General features: G+C 43.5%; 1 protein-coding gene across 3 annotated transcripts in view; it reads left to right on the forward strand.

The window, feature by feature from the left end:
* PAXIP1 (PAX interacting protein 1) overlaps nucleotides 1–27,902 on the forward strand; it is a 125,013-nt gene that overhangs the window by 8,040 nt on the left and 89,071 nt on the right. For 2 of the 3 annotated variants that reach the window (XM_074946287.1, XM_074946289.1), the window contains exon 1: nucleotides 24,197–24,538. The exons of the other annotated variant lie outside the window; for it this stretch is intronic. In XM_074946287.1, the coding sequence (XP_074802388.1) occupies nucleotides 24,452–24,538 (87 nt within the window). In that variant the 5' untranslated portion in view covers nucleotides 24,197–24,451. Of the gene's footprint in view, nucleotides 1–24,196; nucleotides 24,539–27,902 lie in introns of those variants that run through there. 3 annotated transcript variants of the gene reach the window in all.

A 27,902-nucleotide genomic window follows, 5' to 3' on the forward strand; every position in this document is an offset into this window, starting at 1 on the left:
AGATAAAGGCATAGAAAGTACATTTATAAAGTTTATGGATGATACCAAGCTGGAAGGAGTTGCAAGTGCTTTGGAGGATAGGATTAAAATTCAAAATGATCTGGACAAACTGGAGAAATGGTCTGAAATAAATAGGATGAAATTCAATAAGGACAAATGCAAAGTACTCCACTAAGGAAGGCACAATCAGCTGCACAAATACAAAATGGGAAATGACTGCCTAGGAAGGGGTACCGCAGAAAGAGATCTGGGGGTCATAGTGGATCACAAGCTAAATATGAGTCAACAGTGTAACGCTGTTGCAAAAAAAGCAAACATCATCCTGGGATGTATTAGCAGGAGTGTTGTAAGCAAGACATGAGATGTAATTCTTCCACGGTACTCTCTGCTGATTAGGCCTCAACTGGAGTATGTGTCCAGTACTAGGTGCCACTATTCAGGAAAGATGTGGTCAAATTGGAGAAAGTCCAGAGAAGGGCAACAGAAATTATTAAAGATCTAGAAAACATGACCTATAAGGGAAATTTGAAAAAAATTGGTTTTTTTTCCATCTGGAAAAGAGAAGACTGAGAGGGGACATGATAATACTTTTCAAGTACATAAAAGGTTGTTACCTGGAGGAGGGAGAAAAATTGTTCTCCTTTACCTCTAAGGATAGGATAAGAAGCAATGGGCTTAAATTGCAGCAAGGGCAGTTTAAGTTACACATTTGGAAAAACTTTCTAACTGTCAGGGTGGTTAAGCACTGGAATAAATTGCCTAGGGAGGTTGTTGAATCTCCATCATTGTCTCACCTGCTCTTAAAAATCTCCAAACACCTATCAGGGATGGTCTAGATCAGGGGTCAGCAACCTTTCAGAAATGGTGTGCCGAATCTTCATTTATTCACTCTAATTTAAGGTTTTGTGTGCCAATAATACATTTTAATGTTTTTTAGAAGGTCTCTCTCTATAAATTTATATATCATATAACTAAACTATTGTTTGTATGTAAAGTAAACAAGGTTTTCAAAATGCTTAAGAAGCTTCATTTAAATTTAAATTAAAATGGTGATCTTACACCGCTGCCCCGCTCAGCCCGCTGCCAGCCTGGGGTTCTGTTCACCTAGGCCGGCAGCAGGCTGAGCGGGGCCTGCGGCCGGGACCCCAGCTGGCAAGGGGCTGGCAGCCAGAACCCCAGACCAGCAGTGGGCTGAGCGGCTCAGCCCCCTGCGACTCAGCCCGCCGCCGGTCTGGGGTCCCGGCTGCCAGCCCCGCTCAGCTTGCTGCCGGTCTGGGATCCCGGCCCTGCCCACATAGAGTGGGTATCTACCTTCTCCCTGGTTCTAGCCCATTCTCTTCCTCTCTCTCTTTGCACTGAGCTGAGGGTGGGAGTGCACTGAGCACAGGGCTGGGGGTGAAGGAGCAGGTTGAGGGTGGGAGTGCACTGAGTCCAGGGTCTGGCCAGGAGCTAGAATGAGGGAGGGGGCTCAGGGTTGGGGCAGGAGGTTTGGGTGTGGAGTGCTTACCTGGGCAGCTTCCATTTTGTGTGAGGGGTGCAGGTGCTCCCGTTTGGTGCTCAGGGTGGGGGTGGTAATGTGGGGGGTGCAAGAGTCAGGGCATAGGGTGTGCAGGGGCTGCATATGTGGGGGGTGCAAGAGTCAGGGCATAGGGTGTGCAGGGGCTGCATATGTGTGGGGGTGCAAGAGTCAGGGCATAGGGTGTGCAGGGGCTGCATATGTGTGGGGGTGCAAGAGTCAGGGCATAGGGTGTGCAGGGGCTGCATATGTGTGGGGGTGCAAGAGTCAGGGCATAGGGTGTGCAGGGGCTGCATATGTGTGGGGGTGCAAGAGTCAGTGCAGGGGGCTGGGGGCATGTGTGGGGGTGCAGGAGTCAGGGCTGGGGTTGTGGGAGGGTGCAGGGCAGGAGGCTGGGGTGTGAGGGGGTGCAGGGGTCAGGGCAGAGGGCTGCGGGTGTGGGCTAGGGTTGTGGGGGTGCTCCCTGCCCAGAGCGGCTCACAGGAGGGGGCTGGAGGCGATATGCCCTGATTCCACCCCCCCTTCCGCAAGGCCCCGCCCCCACCTCATCTCCGCCTCCTCCCCCTCCCCGGAGTAGTGAGCTCGCTGTGGCTCCACTTTTCCCCGTCCCGCGCAAGGGCCATCAGGTGATGGGCGGGAGGGGGGAGGGGCAGGAACCCAGCACGCTGAGGGAAGAGGCGGGGGAGCTTGCCTGTCCTGCAGCAGCAGCCGCCAGGACCAAGCTTCTTCACCCTGCCCCCACGGGGGGGCGGGGGGGAGGGAAGGAAGGGCAGAGAAGAGCGGGCCAGGGTGGGCAGGATTTTTAAGGGCACGCTGCTGCCTGCCGGGGTCCCGGCCGCCAGCCCCACTCAGCCCGCTGCCAGCCTGGGTTCGGCAGCGGGCTGAGCAGGGCCGGCGGCTGGGACCCGGCAGGCAGTGGCGTGCCATCTTTGGCATGCGTGCCGTCTTTGGCGTGCGTGCCATAGGTTGCCGACCCCTGGTCTAGATAATACTTAGTCCTGCCATGATTGCAGGAATCTGGACTAGATGGCCTCCAAGTCCCTTCAAATCCTATGATTCTATGGAACAGTTTTGCATAATTTGGGAATGTATCCTGCCACTGGCCGTGAAGTGGAACTCCCAATGCAGTGTTTACAAAAAGTCCTAAATTCTTAGTCTGACTGCTGTTGAGGAGGTTGCACAAGGGTTTGTAAACAGTCATCTGCCTCCTCCGAGATCATGAAAAATCCTGTTGTCTGTGAGCAGAGACGTGTGAGTTTAACAGGAAATGTCTTCAAGTAAACCAGTTTTTCTCAACCTTTCATACCAGGACCTCCCACCTCCAGCCCCCATCTAGCTGGGGTCTAACCAGCAGCATGTTGCATTTAGCAATCTGGGAAGGTGGTTGTGATCCCCTGACACCTCTTTGTGACTTATGAAGTGAACCATTACACTGGCATTGCTGGGATATTCTGAGATATTCCTTTCCTTTCTTCCATGTTTTGATGAGCAGTGAAATAGCTAACGCTGTTGACTTTGTGGGTATCTCAGTTAGCACCTGCTGGAATGAATGGGGCAGTATTGTTTCAGGACCTTTGCAAACTCAAGCAGATACCTCTGTATCAGTTATGCTCACTTCACCGTTTTGAAGGTTTTCTTTGCAATCGTAACAGCTAAATATTTATTTTTTTAAATGAAAGCGGATACTGGAGAATAATAAATAACATTTATCTGTGCTCCCAGATAGTCGTTAGCACCCTCTGGTGGCATGCCCCACAAACGCTGCATTATAATAACTGATTAATGGCAACAGTATTACAAAAGAGCATAATGGGTTGTGGAGAACCACAAAAAGATGGCTAAGGTGCATCTCATGGACAGTTATTGATACATACAAAGCTGGACTGTTTTATTCAGGTCAGGTTTAGTATTAAGGCTTTGGTTACGTATGTGAACCAGCTTTAACCAGCAATGTGTCTTGTTTTGTTTTATAGAAGTACAAGGTAGGTGTTCTCTGTGATCATCAATAAAATAATAAGGCTGAGATTTGCAAAAAACAGACTAGGGGATTTGGACACGTCTTCCATTAAAATCAATAATAGACATTAAAAATTAATATAGGGACTCATATTTATATAATATTTAATGCCTAGTTTTTGTATGGCACTTTTCATCAGCTGATCTAGATGTCTAAATCCCCTAGACTGCTTTGCAGATCTCAACCTGCTATATTTCTGTGAATTAATTTTTGTTTCCTTTAGTGGAATTGTAGGCTTGTGGTGGAAAGGCTACATTGCTTATACCCTTTATCCACTCAGACTTGCAGGGACTAGGCTGGATAGCTACAATATGTTTGACCATCAGGTGCCAGGCACACTTTTCAGAGTATTCAAGAGGCATGTGGAGGCTGGTCTTTTTCTAGGAAAGATGGATATTTTTGTATTCAGTGATTACTCTGATTTATTTACACAGGTATTGATCCAAGTTGGGATTGTTATAATTTAATTTTGTGAGCTTTGTTTGTATGGCACAGTATAAATGATGGGTAGAACTCTTGGGACAGATGCATATGTTGCAAACAGAAATATATCAAAATGGATCAGTTTTTCTAAGGCCCTGATTCGGCAAAGCATCTTTATTCAGGACAGCACTGTGTTTAACTTTAAGCATGTGCTTAAATCCCAATGAAGTCAACAGGAGTTAAGCATGTTTTTAAACTTTAAACATCTACTTTAGTGCTTTCTTGAATCAGGGACAAAGGGTGAAAAAGTTATCATGCTATGTGGGAGGCAAAATCTTATATTGTAGGGAAAATGTGGACATGGAAATTTCCCTTCCCTTTTGGAGGAGAGAGTAGAAATGAATCCAGTTCTCTAAGTACACAAATTTAGAATGAGTTAAATCTATTGACAGCCCTGCAGCTGCAGAGAAGAAAATATATAATTACAACTGTGAGCAAAGTGGTTTAGCCTAATCGTTAAACATTGATAAGCACCAGAGTGCCTAATAAATTGCAAATCTCATTACCTATTTGTTATGTACATCATGAGATAACTGTTGAGGTTGAAAAGTATAAAAACTTGATTTAATTCACTGACATTTTGGATACACTGGGTCAGACTGGTCTTATAGCACATAGCAGCTTGTGGCCTATGAAAAGGAGTGTAATTGAAGATAAGGCTATAGCAAAATGAGTGAAAATGTACGAGTTCAAGAATACATTAAAGCAGATGTATTTTACCTTCACACTGTAATCACCTACATGGGCCATGAGGCAAATTGCAAATACATTTGACACCCAGAAGGAAGATTATTACAGCAGTGGCACATTCTGCCAAATGTTACAATTTCTTCCATTCAGAACTCTTGAGAATCCAGTAGCAAATTAGACAAGTCCTGGGGCCCTGAGGCTACTCTTACTTATTCAGGTTAAGATTTTGAACAGCCCCAGAATTATTATTTATTTGGTGGGTTTTTTTTACATTTTTCAAATACATCTATAGCTCTGCCCCTACTTTAAAAATTACCACATAAACCAAAGATTGCACATAAATATGTCCACCTTGACCCACGCCCTCTTCAACAACCTTAACAAAGAGGGGGGAAAAAGATGGACGTTGCAACATGCTCCTAAGGCAAAGAAATCCATCCAGGCTCTGCCAGACGGGAGGAGGAAGGGAATTCCAAAACTGAGGCACCCTCACAGATGACTCCTTGCCAATAGCTCCTTCTTGCTTATATGGGCGAGCTCCTGCCCAAGTGTGTCTGCTGATTTCAACAGTGGCAGTATATTGCAAGGAGAGGGCTGATCTCTCAGCTAACCTGGTCCTAAACCACTGAGGGTTTTATAGGTTAAATTCAATACCTTAAATTCCACCCTGAAGACATTAGGGAGAAAAAGGGTGATTTAAAGTCAACTTCCCCTTACATCTCTCTGTTTGTTTCTTTCTTGATTGCAGGGCTGGAGGAACGGAGAATCAGGCCCTTTCGCTTTTTCATTACATCTGTTGCCCACATATGTCTTGTAAAAGTGTAAAATAATTGAAATCGTGGAAGTGAGTCCCAGAAAGCAATTCTATCTCTCTTGGTTAATACTAAGAACTTAAGATCATTAAACGACTTACTTTAGATACAAAATCAATAATTCAAATTTTTGCATTGAGACATAGCAGATAATTAGTGGCTAAGTGCCCAGTATGCTAGTGTATAATGTGTTCTGCTTACAACATAATAAAAAGGCAATTAGTTTTAGACCTCAGTCTAATTAATTAAGCTAAAATACAGCTCCTAAGTCAAGTTACATTTATTGATTTTGCTTGTGGTATATTTTAACCAGATACAATACCATATACTACTCCTCTGTATGAGGAGAGACTAATAAGACTGGGACTTTTCAGCTTGGAAAAGAGATGGCTAAGGGGAGATATGATTGAGGTCTATAAAAATCATGACTGGTGTAGAGAAAGTAGATAAGGAAGTGTTGTTTACTATTTCTCATAACACCAGAACTAGGGGTCACTAAATGAAATTAATAGGCAGCAGGTTTAAAACAAATAAAAGGAAGTATTTCTTCACACAACGCACAGTCAACCTGTGGAACTCCTTGCCAGAGGATGTTGTGAAGGCCAAGACCATAACAGGGTTCAAAAAAGAAGTAGATAAATTCATGGAGGATAGGTCCATCAATGGTTATTAGCCAGGATGGGCAGGAATGGTGTCCCTAGCCTCTGTTTGCCAGAAGCTGGGGATGAGCGACAGGAGATGGATCACTTGATAATTACCTGTTTTGTTCATTCCTTCTGGGGCACCTGGCACTGGCTGCTGTCGTAAGACAGGATCCTGGGCTAGATGGACCTTTGGTCTGACCCAGTAGGACCATTCTTATGTACTGTAAATATTTTGTAATAATGCTGCTGAATAATTGAGATGTTCTTGGTTTAAAATCTTTGAGGTAGAGGAGAATCCCCCACAACAATGGAAATTCTGTTCTGCCTCACTATAAATAATTTGTGGTAACGTGAAACGTTCTTGTTTGTGTAGTACAGTAGCGTAAGTTCAGATATCCTCTGTAGGCTTCAGCCACTAGGGGGTGACAGATATGAGCAGCGCTGACATTCTGTACAGTAGAGGACAGCTGTGCACATAATATTCTGAAGGAGGACAAACAGCTTTGCATGTGTGTGCATGCATATTCATCTATGTATGTGTAACAGAGTTGGCAGCAACAAGGGCCGGGTTCAGTATCTAAGGGTTCCGTTTTAATAACGGAAGGCAAAACCGGCTCAAGCCCCCATCCAGTGAGCTGGGACAATTACATACTACCCACCTGGGTGCCTCTGAGGCAATACTTCCCCTCTCGCAAGCACGGAGTCTGAGTGTAGCAAAAGCCTTTTAATAAAGGAAGGAAACAATGCGGCATTATGTTGGGGAAACAACGCAGACAGGATTCATAACACAGACCATGAGCAAAAGACCCACCCCCAAAGTAAGTCTGACAGTGTCCTTTTCCCCTCAGAGTCTTAAGTCCAGCAAGCCACCAGTCACCCCAACCACAGTTCTCTGACCGTGGTCAGTGCAGCCCCCAGAGTTCAGAAGTTCCTCTGCAGAGTTTACTTCCCAGCCTGGGTGGAAGTGGGGGGAGATATGAGGGGGGGGACATCTCACGTGCTCCACTGCTCGGGTCGACGGCCGATTGCTGCGCCTCTCCATGTGACTCTGCTGTAAGTCTTCACTGCCCACTGCTCCTCTCTGCCAGCCGCCCTGCTATCCTCTCCACCTGCCTGCCACGCCTCTCCATCAGCCGCTCCGCAAACTGCTCTGCTCCACCAGCCACTCAGCAATATATCTTCAGGCCCCCCCACCCTCACTACTTAACACAGCACTCAGTGATTTCAGTTCTTAATAACTTTAGCTCGTTAGTGATTTCAGCTTGTAGTAGAGGAGCCTCAGTGCTGGTGCACCTTTAGCCCTAAAGTGAATTCAGCTCAGCAGCCTGTAACTAGACTCCTAATGGAATCAAAATTAGCTCTGAGATTCTATAGTGGAGAGAGAAGGAGGTGCAATTGGTGTTTCAGACCCTCAAAAGAGGCCCACATCCCCAGGTACAAATGCCTGTCTCCGCCTTCTCTCAATTCACTGGGTTTTGGAACCCATGTCCCTTGTCTAGTGAGTGCTACTTCATTGATGGTGAGTCCCTCTGTCATAAAACCGTTCCACTGTCCTTGAGTCACATAATCAGGGTAACAACACTTTATTCTTCCTGCCCCTATAACAGAGAAACTGGGGATCCCACAGCAGCCAAAGTGACCATTTGGGCTGCTGTAAGCTCATGCTTGGCGGGGTGGGTGTGCCTATGCAAACAAGATCAGCCCCTGAAGTTCTTTTCCACAACTCACCACAATTCACCACTAGATGTCAGGGTAGAGCTCATCCTGACTCTGCTTACATCTGCATAGGCATCACTGCTAGCGTGTCACATTTTAATTTCCTGACATACTTCCCCTGCAGTAAGAAAAATGAAAGGCAAGAAGTCAAGTCTTTTAAGCACCCAGTACGTGTCACTGCATCATCAATAGTTGGGAGGGAGGTGAGGAAAGAGGGGTAGTGAACCTGTCATTGTGGCTATTTTAGAGGAACAATTCTACTCTCAGTTACGCTAGTAGGAGGTCAGATCCCATGATCATCATGGTCCCTTCTGGCCTTAGAATCTATGAAATCTAGAGAAACTGCATTGAAGATAATCAAGTTACTGCATATTTACACCTGCGTAAATGAGAGCAGAATCTGGCCATCACAAACATCTTGTCAGAACTCTTTGAGTCTAGTTGTAGCACCAGCACTGTGAGTGGGGTGGCTGTTGCCCATTCCCTTACTGTGAGAAGAACAAAGAAAGTAGCCTGGATGATAAGGAAATCTCTGACAGGAGGAAAAACGATGCAAGAGACCAAATGTGATATAAAGGTTTTATCAGCATGAGTTCAGCATGTTCACATGACTCACAAGAGGCAAAGCTGTGAATGAGCTATGCAGGTCAACCCAAATCAAATCCAGCCCACACTACGATGTATTCTGTAACTCCACCATCTTTAATTGAGTTTCTCTGGATTTACATAAATAGAATTTAACACTAAGCAGAGATGTTGGTATAATCTGGATCACATAGTAAGTTACATGCACAAATGGAACGGAGTTAGTTCTTTTCTCAATAAATCCGTTTTGTTGTTTCTAAGTTTCATTTTATTTTTGAGGCCTGTATAAATGGCAGTCAAACTTAAAAGCAATCCTCTACTCTGTATTGTTTTGTGGATATTAGTTTGTCCATCTGCAAAATCTCTGAATGCGTGAGGTCTTCACATACCTGAAAAAAGAGAGGATTGTATGAAAAATTAGACATCTCCCTCCACTGAGTATTATCACTGAGAAACTTAAAGAATATATAGAAATTCATAATTGTAGTAGTAGTGTTGCTAGAAAAAGGGAGCAAAATCAGTCTTGGCTGGGGGGAACTTATGAATGATGGCCTCAGATATTGTGACAAGTTAATTTAGATGCACTGCACCTCAGTTCTCAACCACAGCATTGGGAGAATTCCTAAAACCATAATTGCACTCCTCTCTTGCCCTGTACTCAAAACAGGGACAGAATTCATTTTAAATGTATTATGACTTTCAAGGCCTCTGCATCCTATATAGGGTACTTAAGTCATAACCTAAAAATCAACTCACTAGTCCTCCCTAAAGTTCACAAACCAACCTTGTGCACAGTAGCGTAACGCCGACAGACCCTGGTCGTCAGCGGGCAGGATCAAACCGGGATCTCTGGAGCTTAGTGCATGAGCCTCTACTGCATGAGCTAAAAGCCAACTGGCTGTTAGCTAAGACTGTAGAGGAGACTCATTTTATCTCTCTCTTTAAGTGGTCTTGGTGCCACTAAATTGGACAGAACACCCTACCCAGAAGGTGTGTGGGTTACAGTAGCATGATGCTTTTTGTTACATTTGGGAAGGGGGGAATGGGAGCAAGAATTATTTTCTAGGCCCACTCAAAATTGCTAAGGGTGATTCTGCTTATATTTGTAATATCAGATGTGTTTATAAAAACATTTCCCACCCAACTATACATTGTTCTGTTAAGAGTACTCCTTGTTCTTTGACATTCACAAGTAATTTTGTATTGTACTTAAAAAAAAAAAAAAAAACCTGTCATAAGAACATAAGAATGACCATATTGGCTCAGACCAATGGTCCATCTAGCCCAGTATCCTGTCTTCCAACAGTGGCTGGTGCCAGATGCTTCAGAGGAAATGAACAGACCAAGGGCAATTTTGAGTGATCCATCCACTCTTGTCCAGTCCCAGCTTCAGGCAGTCAGAGGCTTAGGGATACTCAGAGCATGGGGTTGCATCCCTGACCATCTTGGCTAATAGCCACTGTTGGACCGCTCCTCCATGAACTTATCTAATTCTTTTTTCAACCCAATTATATGTTTGGCCTTCACAATATCATCTGGCAATGAGTTCCACAGGTTGGCTATGTATTGTGTGAACTACTACTTCCTTTGTTTTAAACCTGCTGCCTATTAATTTAATCAGGTTACCCCTGGTTCTTGTGTTATGTGAAGGGATAAATAACACTTCCCTATACACTTTCTCCACACCATTCATGATTGTACAGACCTCTATCATATCCCATCAGTCATTTTTTCTAAGATGAACAGTCAGTCTTTTTAATCTCTCCTTGTATGGAAGCTGTTCCATACCCATAATTATCTTTGTTTCCCTTCTCTGTACCTTTTCCAATTCTATTATATCTTTTTTGAGATGGGGTGACCTCAAAACTGTGGACATACTATGGATTTATGAAGTAGCATTATATTTTATCTTATTATCTATCCCTTTCCTAATGGTTCCTAACATTGTTAGGTTTTTTGACTGACACTGCACACTGAGCAGATGTTTTCAGAGAACTATCCACAATGACTCCAAAATCTCTTTTTGTGTGTGTTTTAACAGGTACTATAGACTCCATCATTTTGTAGGTATAGTTGAGATTGTTTTCCAATGTCCTTTACTTTGCATTTGTGAACTGTAGCCAATGACTTTAGTTTATTGTTCATTTATTGTGTGATGTTATGATTAACTAACACATTATGTCATATATAATCATTGTATGCTAAATAGAGTTAATTGTAGGATTATAGACACATAAGATTGGTCAGTAGTTAGAAGGGATAATTATATATTGTGTATCTAAGTAAGTAGGGCTGAAACGCAAGGCCTGCAGGCTGAGGACTGAAAGGTTTTAGCTTAGCCATACTAGGCCATAGGCTTAAGATATGCTTGACATAAGTAAGTGACCAAAGAATAACCCTGCGACAGGTTGGATCACAGAAACCCCCTTGGGACTGCCAACTGATGTGCTGAGACTACCTCTAAGCCTGTTTTCCCTGGCAGCTTGGGACTTCAATGTGCTGCTTGGTTTAAGCCAGACATGCTAGCCTGCTACAAACACAGCCCCAGGCCTGAACAACATTCCCCAAAAGCTGCAGGCTTAACTGAAAACAGCTTAAGAAGTGTTCCTGTCTCCAACACTCAGATGTCCAGCTCCCAATGGGGTCCAAACCCCAAATAAATCTGTTTTACCCTGTATAAAGCTTATACAAGATTGTTCACCCTCTATAACACTAATAGAGAGATATGCACAGTTGTTTGCCCCACCCCTCCAGGTATTAATACATACTCTGGGTTAATTAATAAGTAAAAAGTGATTTTATTAAATACAAAAGGTAGGATTTAAGTGGTTTCAAGTAATAACAGACAGACCAAAGTGAATTACCAAGCAGAATAAAATAAAACATGCAAATCTAAGCCTAATACCGTAGGAAACTGATTACAGATTAAATCTCACCCTCAGAGGTGTTCCAGCAAGCTTTTTTTACAGACTAGCCTCCTTCTAGTCTGGGTCCAGCAATCACTCACACCCCTGTGGTTACTGTCCTTTGTTCCAGTTTCTTTCAGGTATCCTTTGGGGGTGGAGAGGCTATCTCTTGAGCCAGCTGAAGATGAAATGGAGGGGTCTCCCAGGGGCTTAAATAGACTTTCTCTTATGGATGGAAATCGCTTCCTCTCTCCTATGCAGAATCCAGCTGCAAGATGGAGTTTTGGAGTCACATGGGCAAATCATGTCCATGCATGACTCAGAACTTTACAGGTGGCAGCCATTGCTCACATGCTACCTTGAAAGTCCCCAGATAGACTTCTTATGCAGATTGGAGTCTTACAAGGTCCATTGTTCGTTCAGAGTTTCTTGATTGGGCACTTAACTTTCAAATTCCTTTCTTAAGAAGCTGACCAAATGCCTTACTAAGGCTACTTAAAATCAAACAAGTACACAGCCAATATTCATAACTTCAAATACAAAAATGATACCTGCATAGAAATAGGATAAATATATCCAGTAGATCATAACCTTTGCAGAGATATGTTACATGGTGTATCTAGCATAACGCATATTCCAGTTGTCATATTTACATTCATAAGCATATTTCTATAAAGCATTATGGGGTGCAACGTCACAGACCCTATACCACAAGATTATGGGAAAAGATGTAACAATGGGTGATATTGTAAAAAATTAACAGCAAATTAATTAATTTTTTGCTTACAAGATACCCGGTAGTCACATTTTTCTAACACATGCCCTAATCACAGGGTGCACTATGTGCATAAATGCTAATGAGCTATAGTCAGAATCACATCATAAAAGGAGGGTGCCCAGATTAGGAAAATTGAGCTTCCTATGGGAAACTCCATCAGGAACCATCCCTCTACTGATGATCAATTGGCAAGGCAGCCATCAGACCCTAATACTATTGTTAAGGATGTGAGTATAACTATATTTGTAACTTGCGCATGGGTCTTTATAGAATTTCTATATGTTTGTGTAATCATAACTTTCATTGTAACTGTAATAACACTTGTAAAACAGACTAGACCTTGTACTTGTAAATGTATGAGTGGTCACTATCCTTGGTCTTGTGTTCCTAGAGACTAAATCTGAAGCAAGTAACAGAGGTGACTTTCACTCTGTTGAGCTTGAAACAGTAGCCACTGTAGAGCCGAACCATGGTGGTGTAATGCCACATGACAAAATTCACTTTAAATAAAATAAAAGGCTACGCAGCATTGAATTTCATCTGCCATTTTGTTGCCTAGTTGCCCAGTTTTATGAGGTCCCTTTGTAACTCTTCATAGTCAGCTTTGGACTTAACTATCTTGAGTAATTTTGTATCATCTGAAGACTTTGCTTTCTTACTGTTTACCCCTTTTTCCAGATCACTTAAGAATATGTTGAACAGCACAGATCCCAGTACAGATCTGTTTACCTCTTTGTTGTGAAAACTGACTATTTATTTCTACCCCTTGTTTCCTATCCGTTAGTGAGTTACTGATCCATGAGAGGACTTTTCCTCTTATCCTGTGACTTCTTATTTTGACAAGGTCCCTAACCAAAAGCTCTCAAGCAAAGGTTTTTTGAAAGTCCAAGTACAGTATATCCTTTGGATCACCCTTCTCCATATGTTTGTTTACCCCCTCAAAGAATTCTAATAGGTTGGTGAGGCATGATTTCCCTTTACAAAATCTGTGTTGACTCTTCCCCAACATATTGTGTTCATATATATGTCTGATAATTCTGTTCTTTACTGTAGTTTCAACCAGTTTGGCTGGTACTGAAGTTAGGCTTACCAGCCTGTAGCTGCCAGGATCACCTCTGGAGTCTTTTTTTTTTTTTTTTTTTTTAAATTTGCATTATGTTCGCTATTCTCCAGCCATCTGGTACAAGGCTGATTTAAGCAATAGGCTACGTACCACAGTTAGTAATTCTGCAGTTTCACATTTGAGTTCCTTCAGAACTCTTGGGTGAATACCATCTGGTCCTAGTGACTTACTACTGTTTAATTTATCAATTTGTTCCAAAATCTTCTCTAGTGACACCTCAGTCTGGGGCACTTCCTCAGATTCATGTAGCATCCCTGCAATGGCCTCATCTTCCTTGAGTGCTCCTTCAGCACCTTGATTGTCCACTGGCCCTAACTGATGTTTTGGCAGTCTTCCTGCTCCTGATGTACTTAAAAAGAATTTGCTGTTCGTTTTTGTGTCTTTTGCTAGTTGCTCTTCAAATTCTTTTACAGTCTGCCTAATTATACTTGTACACTTGACTTGCCAGAGTTTATGCTCTTTTCTATTTTCCGCAGTAGGATTTGACTTCCAATTTTTAAAGTTTGCCTTTTTTCTTCTAACCACCTCTTTTACTCTGTATAGTGATGATGGAATTTTTTTGGTCCTTTTACTGTTTGTTTGTTTTTTTAATTTGAGGTATACGTTTAACTTGAGCATCTATTATGGTGGTTTTAAAGAGTTTCCATGCAGTTTGCAGGCATTTCACTCTTTTGACTGTTCCTTTTAATTTCTGTATAACTAGCTTCCTAATTTTTGTGTAGTTTTGTATTAATCTCTTGGACCAGATGCTGTGGGCCAGTTAGGACTAAATCAAGAATTACTTCTTCTCTTGTGGGTTTCATATCCAGCTGCTCCAAGAAGCAGTCATTAATGATGTCCAGAAATTCTATCTCTGCATCCCATCCTGAGGTGACATGTTCCCAGTCAATATGGGGATAGTTGAAATCCCCCATTATTATTGAGTATTCTATTTTTGTAGCCTCTGTAATCTCAAACACATGACAAACCATTCTCACTGCAGCTCTGAAGCTGACAAACAATTGGGGGTGAAAGCATCAGTTTCACATGCGTTTCAGTGAGTATGTCTACACTACACGCTGTGACGTGGGCAGTGTAGACACGCTTTATCGCCATGGAAGAGCTCTCCCAGCGATTTAAAAAAAAAATCCAGCCCAAATGAGCGGTGGTAGCTTTATCACCGGAAACGTGGCTCCCAGCAATAAAGCAGTGTCTATACTGGTGCTTTTCAGCGCTAAAACTTTTGTCGCTCAGGGGGGTGTTTTTTCACACCCCTGGATGACAGAAGTTTTAGCACTGAAAGTGGCTGTGTAGACACAGCCCTAGTGTTACAGCACAAATGAAAGACAAGTTTTAAATTTTATATCATGTTTGCCTGTGCATTGAAGACAATAGAAATGTGCATGTACATCTCAAGCCAGAGTTTAGTCCTGTCTGTACATATTTTTATAGATTTAGGTTCAAATGATTAGAAAAGATTCTTATCAATGTTAACTCACACTGAAAAAAATTAGCTTGCTGACAATATAGCAAGCATGCTTATTTTGACAAACAGCTCAACAGCTTGAAACTAACAAACCTCTTGGATAATATATCTTTTTGTGAAAATACAGTTTATTGGGAAAGAGAGATCCATCATTTGTGCACACAGATAATTTAGTCAGGCAAAGCCATTTGCACATATGAATGGCATGCAAGTGTTTATGCAAATCCTGCCAATTGCATGTATGTCTGCACACTAGCACTTGTACATGTAAGTGTCAGGGCTGTCAGGCCTAGTGGTTAGCCTAGAGTAGCGGCTGGGTCCCCCCACTTGCCAGGGTTCAGAACCAGGAGCTGAGTTGGTAACTGAGAGTCTGATACCAGGAATCAGACTGAGTCAGGAAACCAGGAGATCAGGATCAGGATACACGTCAAAGATCAGGAACCAAGAGTCAGATACCAGGAGTCAGGTCAGAGACAGGAGTAGGTAGCATTGGATGAGCAGGTCAAATCAGGGTAGAGCCCAGACAATTTCCTGCTCCTCCTTCAGGCTAAAGTAAGGGGAGCAGTTGAATCAGGCGCTTCAGTGTTCCACCAGTCAGGGCCCTGGGGGTGCAGGTGTCTATTGAAGATGGCCTTCATGGAGTCTCAGTTCTAGTTGATGCCAGTAAGCTGTCCAGTGGATGGGTGAAGTGTGGTGACCTCCAGGAACCCTGCAGCCCTGATTTGGGAGCTGTAGGTCATGACAAAGTGATTCTGTGTACATGCTAAAGCAGTGGTGGTCAACCTTTTTTTTTTTTTTTTTTTATTCGTGGACCCCTAAAAAAAAACTCAAATGGAAGTGCCAACCCCTTTGGAAATCTTAGCCATAGTCTGTGGACCCCCAGGGGTCTGCAGACCACAGGTTGAAAACCGTTGTGCTAAAGTGAAGGTCAGGTTGAAACGCCTTTAAAAATGTGGCCATAAATGTATGCATACTTTACACTGGGATTTGATATGTTTCTTATGCAGCAAGTTTGCTATTCAGGGCACATGTGGATTTTGGAAATTTGTGCAGTTGTAACTACATTGATGCAGGTACATTGGTGCAAACCCCAATGTAGACACACCGCACCAGTGCAAAACAGGATTTGCACAGGTGTCACTTACTCTAGTAATTTATGAGGGCATATTACACCATCAGTGCAAAAACCTCACTATAGGCAGGGCCTAAGTCTCATATGTTTCTCCAACAGAGTAAGGTCCCAGTTCTGTAAGGTGCTGAGCACCTCCATGGGAGTTGAGGAAGCTCAGTACCTCACAAGAAGCCACTCAGCATTGCCAACTCTTATGATGTTTGCTTCAGCTCTTCCTAACATTTGCTTCAGCTCTTCCTAACAAGCCGCAGCCATGCAACGATATGAGAATCTCAGTTCTCATATAAATAAAATGAAGTTTCTAGCCCTCATGGTTGAGGAAAAACGCTGGAAAATGTAAACCCTAAAGGCTCAAAAACCCAAAGGCAAATAACCCCCCTTCCCTTAAAATTTATTACTTTTTAACAAACTCATGATTTTTAAACCAATTTGATTTTGGGGGGCTGAGTCTTGAACGTTGGGATTGATAATACAGACACCTTGAAGGATCAAGGTCTACAAATGGAAATTTAGTACAACACAGGAATACTGGAAAGCCATACTTATTGTCTAATAATCAGATTTAAAGTATATAATATACAAAAGGACTTTTTCATGTAAATGTTCCTTAATTCCATACATATTAAGCTTGTGTGAAATCCTGGTTTCATTGACATCAATGGCAAAACTCCCATTGATGTCAATGGACCTGGAGTTCACTCCTGGCATTCATATAGAAGTGATGTCTGAAGTGAGTGAGGGAAGATATATGAAAATTGGTATTATTACATGGACAGTTTCTTGTTATGGTGTATGTTTATTTGCTTATATAATACATATGCAAAATATTATATACAACATATTATATAGTGTATATTCTATTGCATGTGTAAATATATATTAGTAATATAAAATTCAGCAATATGATTTATTTAATCTGGAAAGATAAATAATTACAAAATGCTACAACTGATAAGCCTGTTCCTGGGGAAGAAGGAAATCGGGATGGGATTTGTTTGTAGTTAAAAAAATAAAACAGAACAAAAACCTTTAGACTTGATACGTGTGTAACTTTTTCTCTCCAGATTTTTATGCCTTGTCCACCCAGTCCTGTGTACGTTAGCAGCAGACACCAGTAGACAGGAGTGAATGGGCACTCACCCCCAGAGTTGTTCCTCTAGATTAGTATTTAACGATGATTTCACTGAATCCTCTTATTGTGAAGAATTGCCCCCATTTCAGCTGAAGAAACTTGTAACCCTAACAGTGCTGGAAAGAGTATGTTTGTCACTAACTGTTATTGACATCATGCTAGAGACACAGATTGGACATTGGTCCAGGTGTTGGCCTGTAAACAGAGTTTGAAATTAATATGTAGTAAATATTTGGGGGGGGGGGTGAGAAGGGTATAATATTTACCATCAGGATTTTTTAGTCTAGTTCTCTATTCTCGCTGATCATAAAATAGGTTATAAACATAAATGCAGAACTTGATCCAATTTTTTTTTGCCATAAACTGGAAAATAACTTGTTGGAAGATGACTCATTAAATATACAGAGTATTAAAAATAGGTTAGTTAATTTAATCCCCCTCTAATTTAGAAACTAATTAAGGGACAGAGCCTGCAAATTCTTATTCATAGATTCTAAGGCCAGAAGGCACTACTGTGATCATCTAGTCTGACCTCCTGTGTAACATAGGCTAGAACTTCTCCAAAATAATTCCTAGAGCAGATGTTTCAGAAGAATATCCAATCATATGAGTAATCTTTACCACGTGAGTGGTCACCTTAAAGCCAACCAGACTACTCACGTGGATAAAGATAAGATATTAATATGTGGGCAGATTGATAGCCCTGCTTGTATTGAGTAGCACCTTAATTCATAAGTAGTCAGACTGAAATCAGTGGGGCTGCTCATGGAATAAGATACTACTCTGCATCAGTCAGGGTATCAATCTCGCCCATTATGAGTAATTTACAAGATCAAGCCCTATATTTGAAGTTGGAAGCTAGAAAAAAGAGATGTGAATATCAGGATATAAGATTTAGCTAGATTTGTCAGTTGACTTCTCTGACTTCACCATTTCTGGCAGAAAAATCAGCTACAAAATAAACCTAAAGCAAAATAAAGTCCTTAATAACTGTCTGGATGGGATGTGTATGAGAATAACATTTCTTTTCTCTAATAAAAAGTAATTTGGGGGTGGGGTGGGAAAGAGAGACTGTGTCTCAGTTATGTTGTGAAGGCAGAGAGAGCCTAATTCTTCCTCACAAGCAGTTTTACTGCAGCGCAGAGCTCTTAGATCTGTCTCCTAATTGGCTTCAGTTGCATTACTCCAGACTTACGTGGATGTAAAAGGAAAAAATCAGGCCAAGAATCTCTAAAAATCCCACAGAATTTCAGTTTATTTCAAACGTTTATAAATCTCTATATGCATGCAAAATTATGAACCTGGCTTAAATAACTTCCTGAACTTTACATATATATTTCATTTTTAAGAGCCTCTGACAGAGACTACTGTGACTGTCATTTCAGAAATGGATTTACACAACTCTGTAAATTGGCTTCCCATAAGTCTCTCAGGCCAGCCCAACTAATAAATGAAATTTTTAAAAAGTCTCACATGCTATTAAAAACTGTCTCTTGAAATGCCCCGAGGAATCTTGAATTGAAAAAGAACTACCTTCTACATTAAGACCAGCACTAATGTTCCCAATCTCATTGCACGATTCTGCTCCTCAGGGTACAAGTAACTCTCATTGACTTCAATGGAAGGCAGATACTTATATACTGTGGGGAAAGAAAGGAGCCTCTGCTGACTGGGAAAAGACAAATTCAAACAAATGGAGAAAATTGGAAACTATTTCCCTTTGCAAAAAATGTATTACTGTTTGCTACTTTCTCCCTCTTCCCCCCCCCTTTTTGTTTTAAATTTGATCGCATTCAAACAGAATTTATTAAAAATGGGGAGGAAATGGAAGCAATCATTGATGTTGCAAAAGACAGAGAAAAATTTGTGATACTCTACTGGTATAATCTTTGGGCCCGATCCTGCTCCATGCCAATGGCGGTTTTCTCATGAATCTCAGGATCAAGGACCTGAGTTTTAGTCTTCCGATTTTAGAACTTAAAGCTTTTGTCCCTAAAATCTTATCTATGTTTAGTTTTTATAACCTGTTTGGGGGGCGGGGAAGTGTTCCTCATTCTAAATATCCAGTAGTTTGGGTTTTTTCAAATGTACCAATCCATCAGGAAGATATTTTGAAAGAAAAAGGCTGCAGTAGAGAAACTGTAAATTACATATTGGGAAAAACTTTATAACTGTAAGGCATTGTTTTTAAATGCACCCTTTTTAGAGACTAAAGATTATAAAATGGATTTCTGTCTGTGGTGCAGTTTTATGGACTTTCCCCCTTTTTATTCACATTGCATTAAACATGCCCAGATGGAATTAAACTTCATCCTGAGATCTTTATCATAATTGGCCAGGAAAAACAGTTTGGTTAAGACTGACACCTTATTAATGGGCATTAAGTGATAGGTCTCAATGATTTAAACATGTGCAGGGCTCTGACCTTGCATACTTAATATCTGATATTTTAAAGAGGCTGTCAGGTTGATGGGATTTTAAATATCAGGTGGATCTCTTTATGCTCCTGATTTGTCTTGCTGAATAAATACAGTAGAACCTCAGAGTTACAAACACCTCAGGAATGGAGGTTGTTCGTAACTCTGAAATATTCGTAACTCTGAACAAAACATGGTTGTTCTTTCAAAAGTTTACAACTGAACATTGACTTAATACAGCACTGAAACTTTACTAATCAAAAGAAAAATGCTGCTTTCCCTTTATTTTTTTTAGTAGTTTACGTTTAACACATGACTGTACTGTTTGCCCTGCCCCACCCCCCCTTTTTTTTTGTCTCGGCTGCTGCCTGATTGCATACTTCCGGTTCCAAATGAGGTGTATGGTTGACTGGTCAGTTTGTAACTCTGGTGTTCATAACTCTGAGATTCTATTGTATTGGAAAATCAAAGCGGCCCAGCTTGCCTCTGCCTAGCATTACTGAAGCAGAGGCCTGGGCAAGGGTATTTATTATTAAAAATCATGTACATAGCGGTGTCTATTTGCAGTGTGCTTTCTAAACAGTGTAAAACATAGTGCCTGATTTGAAGAGTTTGCAATCTAAAGGATTAGTACTAGGAAAATCCAAGTCACAATGATTTCTTCCATGAGTAATGAAAATGTGAGTAACGCTTTGTAGAACTGGGCCCTAAGATACCCAAAAAGAAAGAAATGCAAGACATAGGTAAACAGTTCAGGGAAGGGAGTGTGATGAGAGATTGCTGAAGAGAAGTTGGAAGAAAGGATTCCTGGAACAAGTAGGTTTTAAGGAGGGATTTGAAAAAAGGGGGGGCGGGGGGGGTCTTGATGGATGTGGTGGTAAACTGTGTCGACTTTGAGGGACAGTATATAGGAAGCACAAAAACAGGAGTGAAAAAGAGATATAGGGAGTGATAAAGTGAATTGATTGGGAGAAGAATAGGGAGCAAAGGCAGGAATAGAAAGGAATGAGAGCAGGGAACAAGATTGTGTAAGGTCTTGACAGAGAGGACAAGGAATTTCAATTTGATCCAGTAAGAGGCAAAGTAAGCAAACAGATTCAAGGAATGAAGTGTGTGATAAATTTGACTTCAGCAGTTACAAAGGGAGAGGAGAGGTTTCAGCAATCAAGGTGTGGACCATACAGTGGGGCAGTGTGGCTAGTGAGGATAGGATGGATTTTGATGACACTACAAGAAGGACAGGGCTTAGAGAGTGGCTATGTAGGAAGAGGAGAGAGAAGAGCTGAAGATGACACCAAGATTGTGAGCCTGAGAGATGGGAAGGAGAAGGGGAACTGTTAATAGCGATAGAGAAGATAGGTAGAGGAGAGGAATCAGGAGGAAAGATAAGAAATTCATTTTTGGTGGGGGTTGATGGCAGTGGAACATTCAGTACAAGATACCTGAAGATATAACACTGGGTGATAGAGGAGGAGTCATTGGTAAAGAGACACATTTGGCAATTAGATTTGAGAGACGGCAGATGAAGCCATGGGAGTGAGTGAGGTCACCAAGAGAAGAGTATGCAGAATAAAAAATGATGGAACTGAGGACAGAAACCTGATGGATACAGACATTTAGGGAAGAGGGAAGCATGAGGATCCACTGAAGATGCAGAAAGACCCATCAGGAAGATAGGAGGAGATGCAGTAGACACTAGCACAGAAACTTATAAGCCAACAGCATAGAGAAAGCTTAAGAAGAGAGAACAATAAACTGTGCTGAAGATAAATAAATGTTTAGACTTAGCCATGAGAAGATTGTTAATTTTTGTCAGAGCAATTCTAAAAGAGTGAAGAGGAGAGAAGCCAAAATCTACAAATAGCAAGACAACTGCTAAAATACTTATTCTTTAAGATTTGTTTTAAATGATATTTAAAAGGACTTAAACCATAATAGCCATAAACCATATGTGATTGCTAATTTTGAAGTAGTTACAATATTCCATGGAAAATGTGAATTTTAAGAAGAAAAATGTATCAGGAAATTAAATAATAATTTTAATAGAAATATTTGGGGGTGACCTGTATACAAATAGCAATTAAACAACTTGGAGTATAACAGCAAGTAAGCATATCTAAGCAATAATTATTTAGGACCCAATTCTGCCTCACTTACTCAAATTGAGTAGTAGCTTATTTTGAGAGAATATTATTCTTATTCAATGGGGCTACTCCCAGAGTAAGATACTTTTCAATGGTTTCAGAGTAGCAGCCGTGTTAGTCTGTATTCGCAAAAAGAAAAGGAGTACTTGTGGCACCTTAGAGACTAACCAATTTATTTGAGCATGAGCTTTCGTGAGCTACAGCTCACTTCATCGGATGCATACTGTGGAAATTGCAGAATACATTATTATATACATAGACACCATGAAACAATACCTCCTCCCACCCCACTCTCCTGCTGGTAATAGCTTATCTAAAGTGATCATCAAGATGGGCCATTTCAAGAGAGTGAGTTTGTCTGTGGGGGGGCGGAGGGTGAGAAAACCTGGATTTGTGCTGGAAATGGCCCATCTTGGTGATCACTTTAGATAAGCTATTACCAGCAGGAGAGTGGGGTGGGAGGAGGTATTGTTTCATGGTGTCTGTGTATATAATAATGTATTCTGCAATTTCCACAGTATGCATCCGATGAAGTGAGCTATAGCTCACGAAAGCTCATGCTCAAATAAATTGGTTAGTCTCTAAGGTGCCACAAGTACTCCTTTTCTTTATACTTTTCAATGTGAGTGAGAGCAGAATTGGGTCTTCAATATTTAATGATAATTTAAAAAATTCTACCTGTAACTGTCCTATGAATTGTCTTACTTCCTTCTATGTTGCCCTTACGTTGTATACTGTATATTATGCCTGGTGTATTTTTTAGTATCTTGTCTGTTGTATCCAGTATGTGTTTAATAAATCCGTCACTATCTGTAGTAAATTTGTTGTTTTAAATTAGCATGCATTTGATATCTGCTATATAGTATGCAATTTTTGTTCATGTATTCCGTAACCTAATAAAATGTTGTGACTAAGTAATAATCCTAGCATTATGTCCGACTTTTCATCCAAGATTCTCAAAGCACCTTACAACTATTAGCAGCCAGATTCTGCCACCACTAACTCTCATTGAGCAGCACCGTAATTCACAAGTAGCTTTTTCAATTAAACTACTCCAAGTGAATTACTGTCATATCGAATGTCAGGGTAGCAGCATCTGGCCGTAAATACTTAACTGTCATAATACCCCTGTGAGGTAGAAATTATTATTCACATTTTACAACTGAGGAAACTGAGGTCCCAGTTCAGCAAAGCACTTACAAGTTTTAAAGTCCCATTGACATCAAAGGGAGTTAAGCAAGTGCTGAAATGCTTTACTGAATCAGGGCTTGAAGTTCAGGAACAGAGAGCAGCAGATCAGTAGCAGACCTGGGAAGTGAGCTGTAGCTCACCAAAGCTTATGCTCAAATAAATTTGTTAGTCTCTAATATGCCACAAGTACTCCTTTTCTTTTTGCGGATACAGACTAACATGGCTGCTACTCTGAGACCTGGGAGAAGAACCCAGGAGAATACTTTGTTCCCTGAGGCATTTACTACTGGATTGCTTGACATATGTAAAACTGTACAAATATTAATACTCATTAGGACATTATCTATAGTACCTGAACTATCACAGCAGGCAATGATTAGTCACTGAATATTGATTAGGTCCCCAGGGACAGAGAATGGAGCCTCGAGTGATGAAGAAGCCAGAGGTAACATATAGGACTTGAATCTTTGCGTGCACCAGTGTTTTAAAATGGAGTAGAGCAGCTCCAATCTCATGTTTGTAACTGGGAGCCATGGAATGCACAGGGCAGGGAGAAGGGCAATAGATGGGCTTGCTCCCGCCTAGCACTGGGGACTGGAAAGGCCTGAGTTAGTCCATGTCTACACTAGTACTTATGTTGGCAAAACTTTTGTGTCTCAGGTATGGGTGGGGGATGGTCACATCCCAAGAGAGGTACATTTTGCCAGCATAAGCACGTGCGTGCCCAACGCTATGTCCGTGGGAGATGCCCCGGGAGCTGCTTTTAGTGTGTGGACCGGAGAGCTCTCCCCCCACCCCGACAACAGGCGGCTACACCAGCACTCTTCCAGCAGCACGGGTAGGGTGTGCCCCTGTAAGCTTAAGGACTTGTGGCACCTTAGAGACCCACACATTTATTTGCGCAGAAGCTTCCCTGAGCGACAGCTCCCTTCGCAGCCCGCTCCCTGCAGGGGCGAGGGGACCGCGCCATCCGCCTGCACAGCGGGGAGGGAGGCCGAGGGACAGCGCCAGACATCTCGCCCTCCCCCACAGCAGGCCGGTCTGTGTGAGCCGGAGCAACCCCCAGCCGGGGGCGGGGGCGGGGGCGGGGCAGTGGAGGCTCCTTTCCGGAGGTGCCCACGTGTGCCCGGGGGGGAGGAGGAGGAGCGGGGGGAGCTGACGGGAGGGGATGGGGGAGAAAGCTGGCGGCGTGGGTCTGAGCCAGGCGTGAGGTGGGGGAGGGGAGAAGGGCTGAGGCAGGAAAGGGGGGGGGAGGCATGGGGCGGGGGGGGAGAGCAGGGGACACGGGGAGGGAGAGCATGAGGGAGGGGCGGGGCCTGCGAGGGGAGCGGCTTCCAGCCTCCCCGTTGTTTGTTAATGGGCGGGACCAGGCAGCCCCGCCGCCTGCCCCGTTCGCTAGGGAGGAGAGTCCATTGAACGTGGCGAGAGGGGGGAGTGGCGGGCTGCGCGGCGTGGTTGAACGCAGGCGCTCGGCCCTGGTTCCGGGAGAGCCCGTGCCCGGAGGCGCAGCCAGCGGAGTCCGCGGCAGTCGGGGACGCTGATCGGACCTCGGCTCAGTCTCCCCCCGGGTCCCGGCGGGGGATGGTGCCTTCCGCAGCGCGCGCCTTGCTCCCGCGGTTCGGCTGCTCTGACGGGGGAGGGGACGTGAGCGCCAGGCTGGTCCCAGGGAGCGCGGGCCGCGGCTCCGCACGGACGGGACCATGTCGGCGGGCGGGGAGGAGCTCAAAGTGCCCGAGGAGATGTTCAAAGATGTCAAGTTCTTCGCTGTGGGAGACATCGACCCCAAGGTACCGGGTCACCCCCCCTCCCCCGCTGGGCACTGTGGGTTCTTCCACCGCTTCCCCGCGCGGCTCGCGCCGGTGACAGCCGTGGGAGCTCGCGCCGCGCAAAGGTGGGGCGGTGGGGAGGGACTCGCGCCCTCTCTGTGGGGGGTGCGGGCGAATGGGCTGCAGCCTCTGTCGACCCCGCGCGCCGTAGAACCGGCCGGCCGCCCGCCCCACGGTGCGCAGGCCCCACAGCAGCCTGCGCCGAGCTGCCGGGACGGGGCTGGGGAGAGGGACTTCCTGCGGAACAGAGGCGGGCCGGGAGCCTGCTGCTGTTGCTGCGCCGGGCCGAGCCAGTGCCCCAGGCCGCTGGGGCAGCGCTGACCCCGGCCCTCTCCGACGGCGGCAGCCCCCTCTCTGGGCGAGCCCGTTGGCACGGCCCCTTCCACCCCTCGACAGCCCCCCACCGTCCTCTGGGCCAACCCGCGGATACAGACTCCCCCACAGCCCTCCCTTCCCTGGGGCCAGCCTGTAGCCCCGCCCCGACAGCCGCCTCCTTCCCCTCTGCCCCTCTCCAGGCCAGCCCGTGGGCACTGACCCCGCTGCCAGGCAGCCTTCCCCTTGCCCGTCACCAGGCGGCCAATACAGATCCCACTGGCAGGCCCCTTCTCCCCATGCCCAGTTCCAGGTGACAGCCGCTGGCAGTCTTTCTCTCCCTGTATGCTTGGCGCCAGCCTGCAGGCACTGACCCCATTGACAGACCCTTCCGACCAGCTCCGAGCCATGGGCACTGACTGCTCCCTCTCCTCCATGCCCAACTCCAGGTTGCAGGGATTGACCCCATTGACATACCCCCTTCACGCACACACCCCATACCAAATTCCAAACTATGGGCACCGACTCCACTGATAATTCCTCCCCGCAGCACCCGATCATGGGCACTGACCCCAGTGGCAGCTCTCTCCCCAGCTCCAGAGCATACTGGTCGTGTTGGCTTTTATGCAGAAAGTTAGCTTGTGGGGGATGGAGAACATACAGAGAACCCTGTCATTGTGTTCTTGGATTGAAAATGAATACACTTTAACATGTGTGGACTAGGCCTGTGAGCAGCCTATTTAGTTACTATATTTGCACATAACTTTGTTAAAGCAGGCAGTTATTACTTTTTTGCATGTGAAAAATGTGATTTGGGGGCTTTTTAGGACTTGTTATAGTTTCATATGATAAACTTGAAACATTCATCTCTGTAAGTATTAGAATTGTATTAAAAAAAACCTATCGTAACTAACTGCTGGAGTTGATTAAAAGAACTTTTCTCTACTTTTTAAAGTAAAGTAAATCAGAATATTCTTGCAGTCTAACTTCTTCACAAAGTTTTGGCTGATTGTCAGTAAGTAGCACACAAGGCCCCAATCAGACCATTCTAAGAAATCACAAACATTCTAGGAGTGAAAATAAAACAGAACTTGAAGTACCACCTGCAGGGATACATGCGGAGGGATGGAGGGAGCAGGTGGTGTTGTCAGGGCAGGAGGTTTCTAAATGGTAGGTGCACTTGCATTAGAGACAAAATAAAAAATGGCAGAGTTTTCAGAGACAATTTACCTAGATTTGTTCTGTTTTTGTAGTTATAATACTATTAAACACACGCACCAAAAAATGTTTTTATTATTAAAGTAGCAAAGTAAAGCACCCAAAAGGTAGGAAATGCCAGAATTAATGTTGCCTGTGCAACCTAAATTCAGCTCCCTTATGCATATGCATTATGAAAAGTTTTTAATTATATGATCATGTATTATTTTTCCCATAAGACCCCTGCCTCATTCCTTGCAAGTATGGATGTTGCTTACTTAATAAGCGGCTAGCTATTCAGTATTTTGTTTTATCCTCATTGTTCAATGTGTGTGACCCCATGCCTTGTTTACTGCACACTATTCAAACTCTGCTGTGGAGACAGAATTATTAATTTTCTCAAGGGTATTTCTGTGGTGCCCCTCACTGTAGTATTAAAGTGCTTCACAAACATATATTAATTAAATCTTCACAATGCTGCTGTGAGGTGAGGGGGACGGTATTATCCCCATTTTACAAATGCAGTCTTAATTTTGTCTTTTCCTAACTTTTGAGTGCTTGACCTGGCAATGTTAATAGTGGTATTTTAATATAGCTTTTTATGTGTAACTTTCTAGGTTTTTAAAAAAGCAAACTAAAAAACAGAAATTCTAACATGTGGTATTATATTGACACCCACAGTGGTCATCAGCAGGGTTGGAATCTTTAGATCCAGTGAAGAGATCTTTGCTATTGTTGGAACAGACCTCCATTATGGAGTAACTAATAGCAGTAGTAGTTTGTCATCCTCTGTGTGGACCAGCACCTTTGCCAGTTGGTTTCATAGATATTTGCTGACAACAGAGGGATAGTTAGCCTCAGCAATCATAAGTTCTAGTCCAGCCTGTGGAGTGGAATGTACCCTACTAGGCACAGACTCTCTGGCAATTCGTCCCAAGCATGAGCCCTTCTACCCTGTCCCTCTTTCAGTTTTGTCTCTTTCCCACCCCTACTTCCTTGTCCCATTCCCACTGTTCTTACCCTTTCAGTCCCAATCTGCCCTTTTCAGGATTCTCATCACAGTCTCTCCCCATTCCCACACCCAGTCCCCAATCACCTCTTCCAGCTCCTCATCTGATCTGTGTCTCCCATCTTCCCACTCCTGCCCCCTGCTCCTTGTCCCAATCTCTTTGCCCAGCCAATCCTAGTTCTCCCCTCACATCATAGCTCCTTGTCAGATTTGTCTCCTTGCCCCATCCCTGTACACACTGGTCCTACTCTGCTCTCAGCTGTCCAATCTCAGTGAATCCCCTGCTTCCACCAGCAATGTGGCTCTCTGTCCCAGTCCTCCTCCAACATATCCCTTATGAGCTCTCCACCCCAGTTTGCTTGCCCAACCAGCCGTCTCTTTCCCTCCAGCTCCCAATCTCAGCAGACTGCTCCAAAGCATCGGGACACTAGAGCGGTTCAAATAAAAAGGTTGCCAGAATTTTTTAACATGGACAAAACAATGTATTAGTTTTTAGTCTGGTTCTCGTAAACGACTGAATTGTTTTGGGGCCATTGCTGTTCAACATTCATAAACCATCTGGAAAAGGGGATAAAAGGTGAGGTGGCAAAGTTTTCAGATGATGCAAAATTACTCAAGATAGTTAAGTCCAGTGGTTCTCAAATTGTGGATTGGGACCCCAAAGTGGGTCACGACCCCATTTTAATGGGGGCGCCAGGGCTGGCTTAGACTTGCTGGGACCCAGGACCAAAGCTCAGGCTTCAGTCCACCCTCCTGGATAGTAATTTTTATTGTCCAAAGGGAGTCACGGTGTAATGAAGTTTGAGA

This window comes from Natator depressus, chromosome 2 (genome assembly GCF_965152275.1).
Source record: "Natator depressus isolate rNatDep1 chromosome 2, rNatDep2.hap1, whole genome shotgun sequence".
NCBI classification, from domain to species: Eukaryota; Metazoa; Chordata; order Testudines; family Cheloniidae; genus Natator; species Natator depressus.